Below are 23,018 nucleotides of genomic sequence, written 5' to 3' on the forward strand. Positions count from 1 at the left end.
AAGAGTATGCATAGAAACAAACACAAGACATGCAGATAATATCTATATTGTTTAATATTGAAATGATTTCATAATGCTCTATTGTGTTACAGACAGTTAACACTTGTCAATATTACAATAAAAGGAACAAAAAAATACACCCTACTGTCTTTAGCACCTCTAGACTCTAATGTCCTTGTACTGTTTTTGTGTTATTATAGCTGAATGGGACAACTACTGTCTACACATGGGTTGTGAATACCAGAATCACCCAATACATATTGTACTGTTACCATTATAGAGCAGAGAATCAGCGATTAATAATACATTTCATGATTTCTCAATGCTGTGGTAGCAATAAGTGCTGGAAATACACTTGAAGGTATATATAGATTTAAATATGGTGGTATTGGCTGAGGGGCAATGAGGGGTTTGGATGAGATATACAATCTTAAAGCAGCTAATCAAAGGTTCTCTTTTTTTTTAAAAAAACATACAAAAAAATTGTAGTTGTCAAAGGAGCTCCAAAGCTGACAAAACTAAATCTCTTCTCTCTTTTTGAACATGATCCCCCAAATCATGCCGCCATGCATTTTGAGGTTGGTCAGGCCTATTAAAAAGTATGAAAGTGTCTCATCTTGTCCTAGCTAATTAATGACAAGACATAAAAGTATAAAAAGCTATTAAAATATTACAAGTACTGTCCAGCTGTATCCTTCTGGACTGCTGCAGTGCTAACATTAGCATTGCTGGCAATATTTCAGCTAACAAGCTAATGAACAAAATTAGCATTTACCACTGCTGACATTCAGGAGTGTTAAGCTAGATTTAAGTGCACAATCACATTCAAACTAAGGCTTTGTTTTTATTACTTTGCCATTTACTTAATTTTAGCTTTTTTTCTACCAATCGTCAGGAAATTACAACAGAAATTACATGTATTATAATTAGCAAATTTTGATTGTGATTCTAAATGATGTGAAATCGAATATTTTTGCATATTTTTTCCCTTTTAATCTACATTATCATGTAGTATTAAAGTAATTTTAATATGTATAATTTTGCCTCTTAACTGATCTATTTCCAAATGTATTTTATTGTAATAGAAGTCATACTTCTACTATAATTGAATAGTATAATTTTAATTATAATACAAGATTAATTTCTAGATTATACATAAGAACTGTAAATATGATAGGTTAAGGCAGATAAAAAGGTCTAAAGACAAATACCAACAGCAAACATACAAATTATGTTCTCTTTCTTAATTCAATAGCCAACTCAGTTTAGTCAGTTTTGAGGCTCCAAATATTTGAACAAATATGGAGGAAATGGTCATTTAAAAAATAACAAAAAATGGGGATAAACACAGAAGAAAAAAAGACAGAAACAGACCACAATATACCACTAAATTCTTTCATACAGTACTTTTTCTTCAACATCCAACAAGAGTTTTCGTAATGACTTTAGATGTGGCCCTTTTCCAAGCAATAGAGGAAAGGCCACAAAATCAAAATATTTTTTGGACACATTTCTAGCAGCTGACCAAGGCACTGGTCATTTTCCCCTTTGTTGCTTAGTAGTTTTGTTTGTTCATATTTTCTGGGTTACGTGTTATCTCTGCCATGAGATCTATCATACCAACCATGTGCATTTATATCCTCTGGGGTGATATTTTGTTCCTGTATTAACTTTGGTAACATTTTCTAAATTCTTTCTACGGTCTAATGTAAGAAGAAGATATTTTTTGACTTTACTAGGAAAAATATCCATCATTAAGAGGTTAATCATAATTATTTTGGTCTTTATTTTTCATATTTTATTGGCATCACCTTGGCCATCTGCGGGTCAGAATCAAATTCAGTAAAATGGGATATAAAACAAAATGTTACGAAAATGTGCTGTGAAACATTTTTATGACTAATTACCTCCATAATTCTTTAAAATACCCATAGAAATAAACTGAGATGTATAGGTGCATGAGTACAAACAAATTTGTTTACAGGCAGAAAATAGGAAACCATACAAAATGGAGGAACAAATCAGTGGAAGGGGAAAATGACCCAGATCTGCAAAATCCAAAACACATAGAAAAAGCCCATTTCATGGGTAGTTTTAACACAAAACAAGACAAACTCCTTCCTAAAACACATTTAAGATGTGCCTCCTTTTCTCTTCAACCCAGCATTCACCCCCAAAAAATAAATGGACGCAAAAACCCTCCATTCTGACAAAGGATGTAACAGTTGCGTAATATTTCCTAAACATTTTTGGCATTTGTGTTTACTTTTAATGTTCTTGTGAGAGAAATATCAAAAGTAAACTGCAAACACATCAAGTTCGATGATGCATTTATATCACAGGTTGTTTTGAACTAATGTTGAACCACTAAAAGAACAAACAGTAAAAGAGCAAGAAGTATTTGTTTGATTTCTTTTCCATAGTTGATGGCTCTAGGAAAGGGGTCTCCAACCCTAAACCTTGAGCTCGACCATCCGGTATTTTTTAGATGCAATCCTGCTCAAACACCTAAATCGAATTCTTAAATTACCTCTTAAGCATGTCATCATGTTTGGCAGTGATCTGGTAATGAGCCGTTAATTTGATTCAGGTGTGTTGGACAATTGTTGCATCTAAAACCAGCAGAATAGTAGATATCTAGGATAACATACAACCAGCAAAATAGTTCTTCCTCACTTTTTTTTTTTACATTGTGGATTAATACAGAAAGCATCCAAACTATGAAGGAAAATCTGTGTAGTGAACAAAGTGTTTTCTATTTTAGATTTTGATGAGAAGTTTGTACACGTTTGGTGTTTTCTTAGTCAGCTTCCTGTGGTACCTGGGATGATTTTCCAACAGTCTTGGGGCTGTTTCTAAAGGTGCTGAGATCTTATTGGCTTTTAGCTTTGATATTAATGTATATTCATTTGTAAGTAACTTATTATAAAAGTACCTGGAATCAATCACTCTTTTTGAGGATGAGGGTCTATGCAACAATTTCAGACTTTTCCACACTCAACTTTTCCGATTTCTCAGTCTTTAGCAGCCATATTCACTTTTGCCAATTATTGGAATCCAATTCTGTACTTTTCAGACTGCATAGGAACCCCGAATAGCCCTTATATTGGCTGGAGGTGTCTTTGGTCTTTCTTCTTTTCTTTGAAAAACTAGCAATGGTCCAACTAAACAGAAACCAGATGGGATGAAACTGTATCCTAATAAATCTGCTTTTGGATTTTAAATAAATTACCAGCAATATCACCAGTAAAGTACCCCAACCATCCCAGTATCTCCTCCACCATGATGGTTTACAGTGTGAACCATGCATATAGGAGTCAACCCCTGGATAAAGGCAACTATTTATCTTCCATTCCTCACAAGGATTCCTTTTGAGAACAAGTTTCATCAGCGTTTGATGGTCTTTGCAACAATACTAGACATTTTTCCGATTTTCTGACGTTCATGTCTTCAAGTAGCGACGGACAATAGTTTCTCTTTACTTAGTTGAATGATTTCTGATATAAAACCAGTTCAGGAGAATACCTAATGAATTGAGAAATTGCAGTGTGAAAAAATGTCATCAAAGCAAAAGGTGACGACTTTAAAAAAAAAATCTAAAATATAAAAATATTTTGTTTTCCTTCATACTTTGGAAATCTTCATCATAGGTTACAAGTAGAGAATAAGGAACAGATAGAATTGCGTAAATGATTACTTCAATTTTTAACAGATACTCTTCCCTAAATGGCTTTAGGGAAGAGTAGCTTCTTAAATTAACAAGAAATAAAAATAACCAACAAATGTTGTCGTCTACAGCAATATAATTTGCTCACTCTGTCCAGGACGAGATTAAAATATTAAAAAAAGACATTTTAGCCTTTCTCCACAGTTTTCCCAACACATTTTCCAACTAGGCCATAAAACTGCTCTCACATTATATCATTCACTTACAACATGAAAGATAGAATGCAGTTTGATGGATTTATATTATTTCAAGAGGTTTTTAATTACTCCGATCTCATTTTATGATCCCATTCCATGTAAGTATAGTGGGATGTACTTCAAAACCAGTTTTGTTAAAATTTAGTGTCTGAGGAACCCGCCAAGGACACATTTAATTCAAGAAGAATTTTTCTTATTTCCTATAATCTTTTGTTATACAGACACGCATGTGCGCGCACACACACACTGTATCAGCTTTTTTTATGTGGAATAAGTGCTACTATGTCAGCTTTAAAACTCTATGGAGCTGAAGAAGAAAATAAAGTGCTGTTAGAATTAATATAATTCCCATTACTCAATTAGGCAACTTACATAAAAATAAACTCATGCTTTTTTTTATCTTAATTTTTATCTGATATTATCTTATCAGGTTATTTTCATTGATAATAAAAATAAACTAACCAATCATCTTAACTGAACTCTTCTTACTTTTTAACTTGTTGGATGGCAACATCACAAATATTAAACTAGGCTTTACACTCCAACAAGTAACATACAATTTTTTGTGATTTTTGAGGCTTTAATACTCATTTGTGTCAATTTATCCTTTGTGCATTTAGAAATCAAAAGTATCTACACTTAAAAAAAAAAACTACAAAGGATGTACGTATTTCCATCTTTACAAATTTCTGCAACTTGTTTTCATCCTGTGTCTGCATACATGCCCCCTTTGTTGGCAAGTATGGCAAAGGAATTCAAAGTGCATAAATCAGTAGTGTTCATCACAATATATCTGTCAGCTATAGCTCCTATGCTTAACACAAAAAACGTGGAAATCCCACCATTTGTAAGGCAAATACACAAACAGTAATGTCAGTAATGTCTCTTGCGATAGTGCTTCTATAGCAGAAACAAGAGAATGCTCTCAGCTTTCAGAAGATCTTAGTAAAATCTGCAGACAGATTGTGATGTAATAAACAGCAACAACAGAGAACCAGTTCTTAACAGTCAGAGGCCACAAAATGCTGCTCCGCATTCGTATAAACTCCAAATATTTTTCACATTTTGTCATGTTACAACCAAAAACTTCAATACCTTTATTTTGATTTTATGTCATAGTGTGGTGTGTGTATTTGCAATCTGACCCCTTTATTCTGAAACCTCTAGATAAAATCCAGTTCAACCAATTTTACCGTAATATAAATAAAGCTTTTCTGTGATTAAAGTATTAATCAGAGAAGACACCCATGGTAACCGTGGTGAAGCTGCAGAGATCGACAGCTCAGTTTGAGGAATCTATTGACAGCACTAGTCATGCACTTCACCAGTCTGATGAGCAAGAATAAACATTGCTGAAAGAAAGCTATAAACAGTTCAGTTTGCAGCAGTGAACATGAAACAAGGTGCTAAAGTCAGTTGTGACTGAATTTGAAGTTTTTGGCTTACATGTCGATCTATTAGCAAAGTAAATTCCTATTTAAATGCAGAAGTCCGTGGTTGTAACATGACAAAATAAATATAGGCCCGTGGACTATGGATACTTTTACAAGACACAGTACATATTAAGACGTATAACTTTAAAGCTTATGCAATTTATTTTCCTACTGAATGCTTGGTAGTCGACATGAATATAGACATTTTAAGTGACTTTTAGTTTTAAGAAGAAAACAATTTTTTTTTTCTATTTCTAATTATCTTCAAAGACAGGAAAGTTCATTTCCACTTTTAAACTGATAGATGTTTTGCCTTTTTGCAAAATTCAAGCTAATTGTCCACTAAGGTTGAACTGGATCTTATTACAGCCAGAATATAATTTGAGTTAAATTACAATATGGAAGCTCTAATTTTCAAGGGGCAATCCCTGTACAAAATAAACAAATCAAAATGCAAAAAAGCAACAAAAAAATGGATGAGTATGTAGGAAGATTTTCAAAAAGTACCATTATTTAGATAATGTCCAAATATGTTCCTCATGTGGGCTTATGAAAGACACAAATCTTGGGCTGATGTGATATTTTACCAAAAGGACTCAATTTTTTAAAAATTCAAAAACAAAACTAACACAGGCAGAAAACATTAAAAAATTGTCTTTCCGTCGTACCAACCTGAAAACACATTCAGCTCTCTCTGTGTAAACATAAAAAAAGAAAAATCATGTACATCTACATCTGAACAGTACATACAGGGGGAAGCAACACTAAGACTACAGAATATAGATAAAGTGAGTAGGAGTGCACTAACTGAACTCAGACACTTGCCAATTATGACACTGAAATTTTATGGGGTTAATTCTTATTCCACTTAAAGCTTTCAGTCTTATGATTTGCTCAATGCCACTCAAACCTGCTAACTAAAGCAACTGGAAAGCTTACGCAAAGGTGAAAATTGGCTAAGCTCCATATAGCCTCACCTTTATGTAGCTCCAGATAGGCTTGCATTTTATTGACGTAGGAGGAGCTGGTATTGTAGATGGGGAAAAAAAAGAAAGAAAAAAACACTCTGGTTTTGTTTGTCTAAGCATCTGATACTGTAGCATGCAGGATTTGATCTCTGATCCAAGCTGCGATGGATTTTTTTTGGACGTGTTGAAACATTTCTGGACTTAAGTGTCACAACTCTGAAAGTCCATATATTAATATTGCACATATGCAAAATTGCTGCACATACACAATTATGCAGCAACTATCTGACATTAACTTTTATTGGTCTCATGCTATATTATTCTGACATTCTATACAAACTCATAAGATTCAATCACGTTAGCGTACCGAATGATTGAAGTGGCTTCAACTGTTTGCAGAATAAAATGTTACTACTTTTAAATTAATCCTATTTATACATATATTTAATAACTTGGAAAACCTCAGGCTATGTTTAGAGCTTTCAACTCATCCCGAGCTGGACAACTGATTCTTCAGGGGATTAAAACAAAAATAACAACAAAAAACCCTGATAGGGTGACATCACAGCAAAAGTAACATACGCTATCCTGACGCAGCAGAACAGTAAAATCCACACCTTTGATCCTGATACACATGCTTTGTTCAGAACAAGAGTGCATCATCAGCGCACAAACTTCACAGGGATGACAAAACCTGATGTTCCATCCCAAGCCTTTCATTTTATCATATTCAGACCCACATAAACACATTTTATGATACCCCAAAATATATAGTAAGATAGGAAACAGTTGTTCGTCAACAACTAAAGTAATGTAGTTGCTGTTCTGTGCATAATTCATTTTATGAACAAACTTGTTTTTGGAATGGAAAATCTGGGTTCAAAAACTGCAGAAATGAACCTTCGCAGAAATCGGAAGAGCTTTTCCAAAACTATACTGCTTGTAAAAATAAATCTTCAAAGCAAGAGACTGAGCTAGAGTTTTTTCTACACTGAAAAAGATCTGGCCATATTTCAATTTTTAAAAGGATTCCTTCGATATATCATATAGATGAGACATTTTTAGCATCTTTAAACAGGGGGAAGCTAACAAACTAGCATAGTGCAGAAGAAATTTACTCTCTTGCTTCAGAGAAACTTCCAGATGTAGGCCCTGAATAGAATTGGAGATTATTTGGCGTTCCCAAACATATATAAATAGTTGGAAATTAATATAAGAGCTTAATTAGAAATGATGTACCAATTAACATCAAATATGAAAAATGATTAATATGTCTTTGAGTGGCGACATCTTTCTAACTTAAACTCTGAGTAAGAAGCAACAAAAACCCTCTCCATATACTTTAAAACTAGTCCTTTAGCAATCTTTTAATAATAATCTTTACTTTATTAATAATGTATTGTACTGCAAGTCAATAACTTTAATTTGTGGCTACAAATTATTGTTTCACAAAATATATACAGTTAATGTCATTTAGTAGACTTAGGCTTTGGGTTGTTGTTTCTGGGATTTGATCTTTTACAATACGAGTTAAATCATCTAAAGATTAAAAGCACACATTTAGTTTTGCGAGCAAACTTCTCTGAATTTCCTTTCTGAAGGAATAAACAGTATTCAACTTTACCAATAACATTAGAATTTGATATATAAGTACAGCTATACTGTTTGAGTACATGAGGTTTTGGACCTAGTATATTAGCAGTCACAGAAAAATGCCCCGTTGTCTTACATCTCTGACTATATATACAGTGCCTTGCAGAAGTATTGAACTTTATCATGGATTGTCACAACATAGCAGCAAACTGCATCATATTTTTTTGCTGATTTTTTTTTTACAAGCAAAAATCTGAAAAGTGTGGCATGTATTTGCATGTGGGACCTTTCACTCCGACACCTCTAAATAAAATTGCTTTCACAACCACAAATCTACTGAGACAGGACCCATCCAACTAATCTGACAGACCAGGCGAGGAGAGCATTAATAAGAGAAGCAGCCAAGAGCCAAGGCTCTGGAGGTGCTGCAGAGATACACAACTCAGGTGGTAGATTCTGTTAACCTCAGAACTAATAGTCTTGCACTCAAAGAATATGGTCCCATTGAAGAGTGAAAAGAGGAAGCTATATAAAGTCATGCTTGCAGTGTACCATGTATGAAACAGCAAGGAGACTACATGCTGAAGAATGTGGACCAATGAGACCAAACATTGTGGCGTAAATGTCCAAAGGTACATGCAATAAAAACTCCAACATTAGACATATCCCTGAACACACCATCCTGATTGTAACATAGTGTGAGGATGCTTTTCTTCAACAGAGACAGGCTAGCTGGTCAGAGCTGATGGGAAAACGGACAAAATACAGGGATATCTTTGAGAAAAGCATGTGAGAGGAAGCAAAGGACTTGAGGCTGGGAAAGACAACCCTAAACATACAGTCAGAGCAACGATGAAATGTTTAAAGTCCAAGCTTACTCATGTATTAGAATGGCACAGCCAAAGTCCAGGCCTAAAGAAATTAAGAATATTAAAAATTGCTGTTTACAGACACTCTCCTCCCAATCTGACTGAGCTTGAGCTTTTTTGCAAATTACCATCTCTAGAGGTGTAAAGCCGATGAATACAAACTCCAAAAGACTTTCAGCTGAAACCACAGTGAAAGGTGGTTGGACACTTTTTGTAAGAGTAGGAAAACCGAGAAAATCATGCATAATTTTCCTTCTACGTCAGACTTGCGCACTACTCTGTGTTGGGGTATCAAATAAATGAAAAACATATATTAAAATTTGTGGTTGCAACACAAAATGTGAAAAAAAGTTCAATAGGAGTGAATGCCTTTGCAAGACAGGGTACATAAATAGACAGACCTGTAAGAGAGTTGGGATGGTTAATGGAAGCCAAACATAAGAGTCGCGGATATCTTCATCTGCTGACTTTGTGGAAGCTCAAGTGTGAATTTGTTGTTCTGAAGACTCTCAGTTCCAGTCTCTGCTTCACAGATCACTCTAACACACCAGCACAGACAAAAAAAATAAAATAACACACACTCACTCCACTACACACATTGTAGCCTCTCTAATGTCTTTTGAAACTAAAGCCACGAATTACCCAACCACAACCAGAAAAAAAAACAAAAAAAAACAGGAGTACATATTAAATGTCACAGGAGGCAAATGTAAGGTGCAGGATCGATTATAAATGCTATATTACATTACTTATCCATAGCAAGGGAGCTACAGGTTTGGTTATTGGTGACGTCACAAACAGGTACATGTTCAAAGTCAAAATGAGCGTTTGGTTATTGCTGGGTCAGACTGGAACTAATCGCTACATCCTGGCAGAGAACAAAAGTATTTTACTCTCATCCTTTATGAGCATGTGTAACAGTTATTTGGTAAAGGATGTTACAATCTATTTGTTGTGCAAAACTCTGGACTTATAAATGTGGTGTAAAGGTTATGGGATAAGTCGGATAGGACTTTGAGGTTATATACTGTATTCAGCTGAGTAAAAAATAACTATTTCTTATTTATGCAGATGAAAGAGTCTGTTACGAGGTCTACGTCTAGCCTTTTTTTCAGTTTTGTCTTCTGTGTAAATGTCAATCTCCCGCTGCGAGTCTGCTCTTAAACAAGGAGAAACCAAACAAAGTGCTTTAAATGCTACAGAAATTTGTTAGTTGTTGGAGTTCATCCTACCAGCAGAGAACAAGGGAGGAGGGGGCGGTAAACGTGAGGCAGTTGCCAGCCCCCCCATGGGGTGCAGCAGGGAGAGAGACAGCTGGGTGCTGTGGAGGAGCTGTGGGCTGGATTCGGCGGAGGGCGTGGCGGCGGAGGCTGGCGTTCCCAGCTGTGCTGGACCGGAAGAGTCCGCGGCAGGAGAGACGAGGGGCAGGTCGAGGCCGAGGGGGTCACCGCAGTTTGGGACCACCATAGGGTTGGTGATGTGAAAGCACTTCTCCCTGTGAGCCTTGAGCATGTTGGAGAAGCGGAAGCGCTGACCACACACCTCGCAGGGGTACGGCTTCTCTCCGGTGTGGGTGCGGCGGTGGCGCTTCATGTTGGGCCGACTCGTGAAGCTCTTCCCACAGATCTCACAGATGTACGGCTTCTCTCCTGAAGGATAAAGGACACCAGAGCTGTGTCATGCATCTTAAACATTACATTAAAGTTTAAACCCTTAGATAACTTGAAGAAATGTCCAATGAGTCTAATTAGAAAGGGTTATTTACCCCCCGCCTTTTATTCAAGATTGGTATTTACTGTTAAGTGTGTTTCTATTGTGGCTTGCAAAGGTTTTGATAAACATTTTGCCACATCTACAACTTTCAACATATTTCATTAGGATTTAAATTGAACACAAATCAGAGAAGCAACAAGGAGATTCATGGTAACTGGAGGAGTGGCTGAGATTCACAGCTCTGAGAATCTGGCGACAGGACACATATTAGGAATAAACTACACCAATCTGCTCTTTATGGATTAGCGGCATGAGGACAGCCAATACAGAAAAAAACGTCATAAAAAATCCTGTCTACAGCTTCCCGCAAGCCACGTAGGGGACTAACCAGGAAGAGAAGAAAAACAAAATTAGAGTTTTTGGACAACATACGAATGGTATATGTAGAGGAAAACTAACTATACATACATAAAATATGAGAAAAACTGACAATTGTTGAAAGGAGTATATATGTAATTCTTCCCTAAACTATGAAATAACTCTGCAACACATACAATAAAAACTTTAAAAGTGTGGCAAAGGTGACTTACCAGTGTGCGTCTTCATATGCTCGTCAAAGTATTGCTTCATGTTGAAGTCCTTTCCGCACCACTGACACATAAACTGCTTGTGTCCAATGTGGATGCTCATGTGTGAACGCAGCTGGTATTTGTACTGGAAGCGCTCGCTGCAGCTCTGAAATGACACACAGTGGACACACTTGATCAATCTTCTAAAAATCACTTCTGGAGGAGGCAGTGCTCAGTCAAACCAACATGGTCAACAACAGATTAGAGGCTGTTTTGATGGACTATTGTAACATAGGATTTTTAATAGAACAGACATGCAACAAAGACAAAAGCTGCAATAACTGGGATTCTTTTTGTATTAAGGGAACTGTGATAAAAGGCTAGAAAAGCTGGATTTCACCACCATAGTCATTTCTTGATACTCTTAAAACTCCGACAGCACTGAAAAGGGGATCTCAAACCTCACACTTGAAGGGTTTCTCTCCTGAGTGCTGCAGAGAGTGGACCTTCAGGGACATGCTGCGCTTGAACGACTTTCCACACGTTTCACAGGTAAACGGCATGTCCTTCGTATGGGCTACATAAACAACGAAATACACAAACATTAAAAACACACCCAGACCTCAATGCGATAGAGAATTTGTGGCTACACTTGACAGAGATCAAACGGTTTTGGATGGAAAAAGTGAGTAAAACTTCACCATCCAGAAGTGCAAGTCTGATTCAGACCTACTCACAGACTCTACACTAAAGGTGAATCTATAAAAGTCTGACTTCAACGGGGTGACTTTTATACAAACTCTAATGTTATGTTTTATATTTAATTGTCATCATTTTGGTAGAAATCAGTTGTTGCTTTAACTATGAAATAGTAGGATTATTTATTTTTATTTTTTTTTAAAATCAAAAATCTGTTAACCATAACTAATTTGTTAAAACATCCAAGGAGTGCATACGTTTTACAGGCACTGTAAGTATGAACAACAGATAATATATGCAAGATATTCTTGGATGGATATACACAAGCAGTCTGGGAAAGTAAGATGCTTATCCTTCAGAAAAAGTGGAAAAGGAAAGCAACACCCAAAACAAATCCTGCTTAACAATTAAAAAGCTGTAGAGGAGGAAGCCCAAAGTACACAAGGGAACGAAGTGACCCAAGGAGATAGTTGATGGCAGTGTCACTCACCGACCATGTGCTTCCTGACGTGAGCCATGGTGTAAAATTTCTTCTCGCAGATCTCACATGAGAACTTCTTCTCCGCGTAGCCGTGGACAATCTTGTTGTGCTCGTGCAGCGACCACAGCTTCTTGAAAGCCTTTCCACAGGTCACACACTTTCAAAGCACACAGCGAAGAAGAGGAGATGTTGTGATTACTGGGTTTATTAGGGTTTGACATGTTTGAGGGGTTAAAAGCCTAACCAAGAATTTGTTAGAAGGCTTGAAAATTTATGTTCACAGACACTCTCCATTTTGCAAAAATAAACATTGCTCTGTCTCGATCAAACACAAAAAGACTTGCAACTGTAATGGCAGCAGAGGTGGTTACACAAAGTACTGGCACAGATGGTTGAATATGAGTAAATGCCACATTTTCAGAATTTTGCAAATAACTTTGAAAGCCAGTTCTGCCTTTCCTTCCACTTCCCCGTAATCTGAACTCTGAAAGCTGAGAGCGTAAACAGTTCATACCTGGATGCTCCGCTCACAGTCCGTCTGTTGGTGCAGCAGCAGCTCACTCTCCAACAGGAAGCGCTTCCCACAGTTGTTGCAGATCTGCATGCGGTTGTGCGTGACATTCATGTGCTTCTCCAGGTACCAGCGGTTGTTGAAGATGCGAGGGCATTTTTTACACGGGAAGTGTTGCTTTTCCTCCAGCCTGACCTTCTGACCTAGGCCCTCTGCATCCAGTGCCTTCTTCCCGCCCTGGCGCTGATTGGTCAAGGTGGCCTCTGCGAGCGTCTGACGCATAGCAGTGGTGCCCACCACGGCTAAGGCTCTGGTTCCCCGGCGAGGTCGATCCATTACGGTGGGCTGCTCCAGTCCAGGAATGTTTAGGGTGTTCTCCTCCTCCTCCTCATCCTCCTCATCTTCCTCTCCACTGGTATGCCCCAGTATGTCTGTCCTCTTTAGATCTTCATCGCCCTCCTCTTCATGTCCGTCACCATTCTCCATCTCATCGTCCTCGTCACCCTCAGAGTCTCTCTCGTTTTCGTGACAACGGCCAAACATGGGTTCTGTGATTGTGGAAGATTTTCCATCAGATCCCTTTGAGACGTTCAGGGTCTGGTTGTTGAGGTTAACTTCAACAATGATCTGATCCCTGTTGAAGGAGGTGTGACCATCGGCTGGTTTTGACTCCTCTCCGCTGCCCTCCACTTTACAGAGAGTGGCCACACCCGTGCTGGCTCCGCCACCTGGACCATCCTCTTCCTGGTAGTACTGCTTTGTCTGGGCAGCCATCTTTCCCACCTCCTCCACTCTGATGGAGAACGGGCTGCTGCCTTCTCTCGTGTAAACCCTGCCAAGCTCAGACTCCTGTTTGATCTCCCGGTACAGCTGGCAGGGAGGCATCTCAGCTGGAGAGAACCCTTCCTGATTGGCCATCTCTCTGCAGGTGGCTCTCAGCGAGTGGCTGCTGAGGAGATCTCGACAGGACACCGCAATGTCGCTCATCTGAAGCACAGTGGCAGCGTTCAACACGTCACGGACGGTGCTGCTGCTCACCAGCAGCTTGGAGGTGTAAATGAAGTTGAGGATCTGCTGGAGGCCCTGAGAGGTCAGGGCATCCAGGGACAGATCCACGCGCCGCAGCTGTTTGCTTTGGGCGAAAAGAGAGTGGAAGAAGGGGCTGTAGGCTGCCAGTACTCCCTTGTGGGCAGGAAAGGTGCTGCGCTGGCGCACCAACACGATGTCCACGTCACAGAGGTCAGGCTGGAAGAGGCGCTGCTCATTCAGCCTGTCCATCAAACAGGTGAAGTGCAGAGCCACATCCTCCACCAGAGAGAACTCAGCAGAGGGGAAGTCTGTGGTCTTCTCCACTATGAGCTGAAACCAAAATAGAGACAAAGAGTTCTTCATAATTCACATAAAAGGAATTTATGTGACAGAAAAAAAAGACAAAACTATGGATTCCCAGCTCTGTTCTTTAAGAATCACTGTCTTATATGATTCATGCTTTTGCCCATTGCAACTTACTAAATTAAATTAAAGGTTGTTTAAGAAGTGTGAGTAGTTACAATTGTTGCCTTGAAGTAAGAAGGTCCTAGTTTTCATGACAATGTTTCTGCCTTGAATGTTTCCTCAAGGCAGAAACATTCTATGACCTAGAATGTTTCTGCATGGCTTAGAGTCTCTGGGTACACCTCGTCCTGCCCAAAACACGCATGTTAGGTGAGCTGGTGTCTCTTAATTTAGCTTAAATTTCCAGCAGATAAATTGCTCAGAATATAATTGACCAAACTGAACCTGTGTGTGGGGGTGGGCGTGTGTGTGTGTGTTTGTGTGTTGGAGCAAAAACAGTTAAGAGTGAAACATATTTGCAGACTATAACCCAAGTCTAAAAATATGCCTATTAATTTTTGTAATTACAACTTAGCCATTGGTCCAAGCAGAAATTTTGAAATGTTTGCTTCATTTTTTTGCTACATTTCTGGTAATAAAATCTCCCAACTCAAAATACAGTACAACAAAAAAATTCAGTATGAAGCCACACATAATTAATTCGTTAATTTTTAAAAGTACAACATCTCATATAAGTAATATTTCAGCCATTGAGTTTCTCTGATTAGGGCCGTTTATAGGAAAGGGAGTTATTTTTAAAAGCTGTATGTAATAAATTTATATTGTCTAAAGTTTTTTCTTTAGTGCTTTTTTAGGTGTTTTCCTGTTTACCACAAAATCAGAAGAGCAATAAATCAATAGGCAATAAATTATGTGCAAACTAAAATTGATAGGAAAGCATGAAGACAAAAGGAAATGAACAAGAACAGTAAAACTCTGTCAATTCCTGTGATCCAAAAAGTGAAATCAAATAATTAAGTAAATGTTGCTAAAATAAACTCTCATGCCAGTTTCTGTGCATGCTTTAAAGTGTAGGGCTGCAAGCAGAGTGTGACCCACGTCGGGGAGAAATCAAAGGTGTAACAATCAGCACTCAGTGCAAGGTCCTCGACATCCCAAGGTGGGTTTATTTTAGCACAGGAAGGGCAGGGTTTCGATCCAGACGGGATGTGACTGAGGACACAGCAGCAAGCAAACAGAGTGCAGGCGGCCGCGCACACACACGAACACGGCACACACATGGGATGTCCAATCTTCCACCAAACCCACACACACCAGACAAAAACACAGTGTCTGGTCTCTCTGCAAGGACTGACCGGCCTGTGAATTGGTATTCAATGCCATTCCTCCTCCTATTAGTCGGCTCCAGCAGCACACCCACTCGGTACACTCTCCCCAAGGGAAGACGAATCATGCACACAACAAAACATGTCAGGAGAAATAATTAGGGAAACATTGTTGAATAAATACTTGCTAATCCTCTAAACAAATAGATATTAGGATTCAGGAGTAATTTAAAATGCGCTGATTCGAACTTTGCTTACACTAAATGCTGCAAATGATCCAGCTAAATTACCATGACATAATGACATTAACTTAAAACAATAACAAACTTCTATGTAGCAGATTCAATTCTGGATGGGGATGAAATGTGCCGTTTTCTGTTCTTTGCACCATTTTTCATCACATATTTTCCTCTTTAGGATTTATGATGCTTCGTTGTCATTGTTCAGGCTGAGAAATAGATTTGCATTCTCTCCTAACCTTGAGAATCCGCTCCATTCGAGGAATTCAATTATGTAGTTTTAGATTTATTCATAGTTCTGAACTGTTAAATTGAACTCAGAATGAGAGGAACAAAGATTGGGATATCTCTCTCAGCACAAGGCTTCAGACATTGCCGGAGGGTAAAATGCCACAGTTGTAAATTTTAAAGTGGAGGTTTCACTCCAAAGTCAATAATGACCTGGTCTATCTTCAGGGATTTAAAAACCAAAGCAACCAAGCTGAAGGCCTGGATTGGAAGTTGAGTATAAATGTTTAAAAAAACCAAAATTGTTGGATTTTATTTCTTTAAGCTGATTGGGAAAGGAAGATGCCACCAATTTTTTGTCAGTCCAAAAAACGAAAAATTTTTAATCCAAAATATTTCTACTTTTGTTTAATATAATAATCTAACTGGTCCAACAGATTCAGATTTTGAGTGCTTTTCAGACAGTTTTATTCACATCACCTTATATTTATATGGCTAAGATTAATCTTCTATTCACACGTCTTTTCATATAGTCAGTCAACTTGATTTACACAAAATGAATTTAAAATTCAACACAAAACTGTTCACAACCTATTGTGTGGAAAAGCGGTTATTTCACTACAATTTTATGTCATAAGAATCCAACACCACAGTGAAAAGTTGAACCATCAAAAATTAAAAAGAAACCGTTAGAAATGTCTCCTCATATTTCATCCGAAAGCAAATAGGGAAAAAAAGCAAAGTAACCTCAGAACAAAAACTTAAATTTTAATCTGTCGCTATGTAGAAGAGCAAATCATGATAGGAACAAATCTTACAGAAAATACAAAGGCCAGGCACCGTAACGTCAAAAATACAAAAGGAATTATTAGTTTTACAAAAAACTGTGTGAACCAAATGTTTTTAAATGTGTCAAGCTCAGGCTAGCGTTATCCAATGTGTAACTGAAGTCAGACTTAAGATCAGTTTTAGTGTCAGATGGTCAGCAATGAAAACAAATAATCAGCACAGAAATTCAAACCAGCAAGTTTTACACAGATCTACAAAAAAAACCCCCAAAAAACAAAAGGATTCCATCACAGATTCATCCATAAACAAAAATCGCTGCACTGCTTTTTGTTTGCAACAAAAACATTCAAACACAGATGGTCTGAGTAATAATCAATAGGTTCCCGAATGACAAAGGGATTTTGGTCATTTTATAATGAACTTAGTTTCAAACAGATGGATGCTTTATAAGAGCCTAATTCAGCAGGAAACAACTATCATGTCTCATCATACTGTAACCAAACAAATTGAGCATAAACTCTAATCCAACTCCCATGATCTCTCTCTGTCCATCTCCTCTTCTTTCTCCTTCTGCTTCCCTCAGAAATGTCAGAGAGCTTGTTTGCCATCATCAGAGGAGCGCCTCCTTTAACCAGCCTCTCAGTCAGATGCCTCGCTCTACATTATTCATGCGTGGCTCGACCTGAGACAAACTCAGTAACGGAGATTACCCGTGCACCCCGACACAGGGCGACAATTATACTGGCTTCAATCAAAGCATCCCACTCACAGTTCAATCACAGATTATTTCATCACTGGTCCAAGACAGCAATGTGACAGGATTCCCCTGCACTGTAAGGGCCTCAAAGGGCCCGTTTCACAAAGCAGCTTTCGAAGCTGACACAGTTAAGTCCCATAAAATCATTCTTCACTTTGATGCAGGACATTTTAATCCTAGGGATGTGATTTATTAAAAGGGAGAGTTGTTGTATGGCAAAGAAATCCTGAATATGAAATCATCTTGTGCAATAAAAAGGTTACAAATGCTTAATCTCTCACTTGGTGAGGGCTCGACATGCTTGTCTGCATCATGATGATCGAGCTGCTGAGAGCATGCTGACATGAGCACACATTCACACTAACTTCATTTCAGATGCAGTCGCATCTCACCAGGTGTTTTTGTTTAATCTTGGTCTGTGAAGGTTGGACAGAATGAACCTGGAAGTCCATTATGGACTAGCAGAGTGGACGTCACAAGATATACATATTAGGAACAGATTTTTGTTCATTTCCTTGGAAATCTGAGCTCTGATCAGTAAACATCACTGCATTCAACTTTCTTTTTCTAGTTGCAAATTAGAAAATAAGGATTCAAATTGTTGCTAACAACTAGGAGCAACACAAGCTAGAAGCTTAGCATTTTCCTGCACTTTATGCATTCAAACATTTTGAGGAAGTAGGGCTGGTAATCTGCTTTGTGGTCAAAATGTTGTGTATCTCGATCCTCTGCCAACAATCAAATACTTTGAAGAGAAAAGAAAAAACAAGCATTTGGCCATGGACTACTTTAATACCACAATAAATGTTTGCCAAAAATTCTGAAATTTTGAAAGGATTTCCATACGTACAAGAAAAAACGTGGATATTATTCTCTGAAGTCAAAAATGTGCAAATTTGCGAGAAAAACATGATAATTTTTTCTTTTTATAATAAAGGCCTTAATTTAAAATATTTTCAGACATTAGTCATAAATCTGTATGAAAAAAAATGCTGAAGAAGTTAACTAAGATTATAAAGTCAATGCACTGACATAGATGTTTGCATGCATGTGCTGCCATGCATATTTTCAAATTCAAATAACTTAATTGGAAAGATAGAAGCTCTGCAGTCTAATAAATTTAACCACTGAGAGGCAGAAGTCCTTTTAATTCATTTCAAGCCTTTCGTTTAAAAGCTGCAACATTCAAGGTCAAAGCACTTTATGCAGGTACGTGCCACTTGTCAAATATAGCCAGATTCTAAAGACAAAAAATATTCCAGAATGCTAATGAAGTGCATAAGATATGACAAGACTCATTTGATTGAAAGCTTAAGTTTCTGACTCTTCTGGCACTTCATGTTTAATCCAGTTGGGTTGCAGCTGCGATGGATGATGCACAAAATTACAGCTCTGCCTGAGTGGAGCCTGCATTACTTAAGAGAGAGGGCAAAAAAAAGAGAACTTATCATGTTGTAGTTAATTTACTGCTGCACTCGTTACCTTCAGATGTTACTTTGACACCAAAGTGCAAGAAGAACCCACAGTGAGCGTGTCAGTCAAAGTGATTAAAAGCACCATGTGGAAACCTCTGCTGGATCAGCCAAGTCAGGATGGATGGTTTGACTCTGGCACGGTCTCGGATCGACTGGACCTGATCCAGAGTGTGAGAATGAAGCTCCTCTTGTTAATTTCACTACTGGGAAGGCCACTTTTCTCCCACACCTTGCACCAGGGGGCTCAAGGAGGGGTTGACTGGTCACCTGGCACAGCAGCCAATACTCGTGGGGCTAACTCACATCTATAGGCTGGCCTGGGGCGGCCGTATATTAACCATAAAAGCGTAATAAACAATTTTTGTCAGTCATTACAGCAGATTGGTTTATTTTCTTGAAGGACATTGAGCTAATCTAATTAAATCTCTGAGCCACTCCACTCTCCTTGGACTAAACTTCTCAGATTTTGTCATTTGAGCTAACCTAATAACAGTAATAATAGTAAATTAAAAGAGAAAATGTGAAAAACTAAGAAAATGAAGAAAGTTAGAACTAATATAATTAAAAATTCTAAAAATAGATTCAACACACATCTTCACTATTGTCTAGGGAAATTGTAGCTAAAATACTTAACATAGAAAGTACAAGAGTTATTTTGTTCAGTCAGACTTGAAGCATTCATAAGGAGTGCGTTTGTCATTTGTGTACAGATGTGTGTGATAGAGAATATTACCTTCACAGCTTTTGTTTTCAAATAATACTGAGTTGTGTTAGTATCCTTTTTTTTTACATGGCTACTCTTTTCTTTGCAGGCTGCTATGATTTATTTTAACCTTTCAAACAACACAATCGGCACATATATAGTCTTATATGTGGTGTGCCTTCACGTGTCGTATAAACAATCATGGTGGGCCGCCATGGCCAAAAGCGCCAGGGCCGTTTGTTGGGCCCAGTCCAGGTCTGGGCCCAGGTGGATTTACGACTCCCAACTCTGGTGTCCAAATCCAAACAACAGTCTGTGTGAGGTCTCTGCTGTTGCTATTTAACAGATAGTACCTTAATCTTTATGAATTATTCGTTTTAACATCTTCTTCCTGCACAAACCAAAAGATATAACAAACAAGCAGCATCCAGCCAGTTTATCTCATTTGCTTGCTGAGCCAGTAGTAAAGGCCAATGTCAGAGTCATGAACGCATCAATAGTGCGAGGGAGGGCAGGTTGTACTCAGGCAGGAGGAAATCTCTGAGATAAGGCATTGCAGGGGGTTAAAGCTTTCTCTGCCTGCACACACACTATACCGACTGAACTCTGCCTCCTCAAACAGAACCCGCCTTGGTGTGATCTTTACTCAAAAGCTCTATATGTTGTTTCAAATTACATGTGAATTGCTAGGTGGTCAAACAAATATAATTTTGCATAAAGCTGCCTTAAGCACAGAACTTTTAGGATTCATAATTTGATATGACCACAAATTTAAAAAAAAAACACATTATCAATGTTCAGAAGGTTAAAAATGTTTCTAAATTAGGGCTGGGACGTTAATGCACTGTGGAATCCAAACACATATGGCATATAAAACTATTGTGATTAAATGGGTAAATATCAAATGACCAAGTGTAAGTGAATGCAGCGCAGAATGAGCTAAGTGTTAAATCTGCTTAATTCTGTGTTCGCACAGTAGATGGTATGTGTTTTTAGAAAATAATTGGGAAAGCTGCAAATAGTTCCCAGCTTTTGGCAACTTCCATACAGTTTCGCAGACATTTTATAGACCTTAAATTTACTAATATCAAATGGGCAAGAATATGCAAAACGCTGAAGATCTGACCACACTGTAATTCATTTAACCAACACAAACAAACGTTAGAGTGCATTCGTTAGAGACAGGCACAAGTTTCACATGTTCCAAAGTACGCTGTAAAGATGAAGTCAGAGGAAACATGAAAGGTTCCAAGAAGTTATTTAAACTCTATTTTCTGCAGATGCATATGTGCGGTTCAATCAGGCTGCTATTTGGAGAGCGAGACTCAAGCAGAAAACAGGAAGTCTCAGCATGGTTAAACTAAATGGCCTTGTTTGATCCTTTGAGTTTTTAATGTGAAAAAGATGGCTACCTTTTAGAAATCTCAATTCCAACTTCTAAGGAATAAATACAGAGACTCTTGTTTGGAGTTAATACTGTGTAAATCATACAAATAGCTAATCTCTTTTATGGAGGGTGCTATTTCCAGTTGGAAATACTAAATGCTTCAATAAGGCATTTAGCAATAATGCTAAATACCTTATTTAGCAATAAATGCTAAATGCTAAATAAAGTGCTGGGAAAAGAGGGCTCAAAGTGTCTACTTCAAATTGTTGCAGCTGTAGTTTTATGAGATTGTTGTCAGGTTGTTAGGGCTTATAGTGACATTTTAACAGGAACTTCATGGGTTAAAAATAAATGTTGTGCCTTCACATCTTTACAGAGCACACGGTCTTTCAAACTGCAATCAATTTGCAGCACAACTCAACTCACACTGACCTCCTCAAATCCCCAGCAAGCTCGATAAACCATCTTACACATTCACAAATACGTTCAACCAGCAAAATGCAGACATGTATTCTATGAATAAGGAAGGCTGACGTTACTTGCTGCTTTGACCCAGAGAGCCCTTCAAAGAGCACGCTCAGCAGCCCTACTCTCAGCGCGCTCTCCGGCATGGCCTGACATGACTGACACCCAGAGGAAGGAGAGCGGGCATCGTGTCAGGCCTCATCTCGCTTGGTGGTACACAGAGATGGCAGGGGAGCAGTGCCCGCCTCTACGCACACAGATGAATATCCCTTAGTCATCATGAGGGGATTTCAGAACGGAACTATGACGGCTCTGGCTGCAAACTCTCTGTGCGGGACAGTAACAGTTTACAGCAACGAGTTTTTGGGCTCACAGTTACATCAGAGCGCTTCGACTTGGAAGGAAGTAGATCACAAAGCAAACAAAAGGGGACAAGGGCACGTCATTCATGATGGAGTCCAATCAGACAGTCATTAAAAAGTCATCAGAGTAACGACTGATGCGGCGTCCTCTGTGTGCTCATCGGAGCAGCTCCTTGCTTGCTGACTGTTGTAGACCTGAATGTTCAAAGACGTGAACTCTGATTCATGCCTCACTCCTCAGCTGCTGTCTGGTTTGGCTAAACAAGAGTGGTGAGGAGGGAAACTTTCTAGTTAGTTTGCGAAGGACTCTTAATGTTTTCAGCATTTGCATGTCATTCGGAAAACGATTCCAAAAAGGTTTTTTCTCAGGAGTTTATTAAGCCATTTTAGTTTTAAAATGCGCACTGCAAAGTATTTTCAAATGGAAGCCACTATGTAATCTTAAATACTTGTGTTGAAACCATGACAACAAAGTGCTTCAGTGAAGATAAGCATACTGTTAGAACCTCACGGAAAGCCAATATTTAAACCCTTTTCTTTTTACGAATGCAGTAAAACTGACCAGAAAGTTCAGAATTTTATCCTGGTCTTTAAACACCTAAATAATAGTTTTGATCACCAAACTCATTAGCTAAGATGCTAAAGCACATGAAATTAGACTATTTCTGGTGAAATGAAGAATCATATCAGATAAAGGACAAAAAAAACAAAACTTCACAACTTGCTGCTGGTTTTTCCCCTCTCCTCCACTTGAGCTAATTATTTTACACCCTTCAGTCTATTCAAATATTTTCCTTGTCTAACCACATTACTCACTGCTGGCTGCAATTAATAAAGACAATATTATCAGCATTCCTGCTGCGCTAATCCCTGACATCCAATCTCCCATCACTCCCCACTGTGGGTTTTGCTCCATCCTATTCTGGAGATTTGGACTCAGCCAAGTCTCGCCTTGTTGGAGCTCCACCACCTCACACTGTTGGATTTAAAACACGTTTCCATCTATATGTTAATACAACCACAGGTGACAAGCCAATCTAACTGTGATACGAGTTTAGCCGAGCATGAAATTGGGGGAACACAGGCAAAAATAAGGACAAGAACCCAGCAGGAGCAGCATGTTGGACAACATCCGTGATGGAAACATTTGACAGCATGTGTGGGACAGGTTTGGCCGCAGGGGACGCGTGTCT

General features: G+C 38.3%; 1 protein-coding gene across 3 annotated transcripts in view; it reads right to left on the reverse strand.

The window, feature by feature from the left end:
* Nucleotides 1–36: 36 nt before the first annotated feature.
* Nucleotides 37–23,018, reverse strand: part of zbtb47 (zinc finger and BTB domain containing 47) — a 28,982-nt gene continuing 6,000 nt past the window's right edge. For 2 of the 3 annotated variants that reach the window (XM_014468364.2, XM_023326239.1), the window contains 5 exons: nucleotides 12,764–14,119; nucleotides 12,259–12,406; nucleotides 11,531–11,646; nucleotides 11,091–11,235; nucleotides 37–10,436 (listed from right to left, as the gene is read on the reverse strand). In XM_014468364.2, the coding sequence (XP_014323850.2) occupies nucleotides 9,997–10,436; nucleotides 11,091–11,235; nucleotides 11,531–11,646; nucleotides 12,259–12,406; nucleotides 12,764–14,119 (2,205 nt within the window). In that variant the 3' untranslated portion in view covers nucleotides 37–9,996. Of the gene's footprint in view, nucleotides 10,437–11,090; nucleotides 11,236–11,530; nucleotides 11,647–12,258; nucleotides 12,407–12,763; nucleotides 14,120–15,450; nucleotides 15,534–23,018 lie in introns of those variants that run through there. The other variant, XM_023326240.1, reaches the window with a different exon arrangement.

Source organism: Xiphophorus maculatus, chromosome 21, assembly GCF_002775205.1.
Source record: "Xiphophorus maculatus strain JP 163 A chromosome 21, X_maculatus-5.0-male, whole genome shotgun sequence".
Classification (NCBI taxonomy): Eukaryota; Metazoa; Chordata; class Actinopteri; order Cyprinodontiformes; family Poeciliidae; genus Xiphophorus; species Xiphophorus maculatus.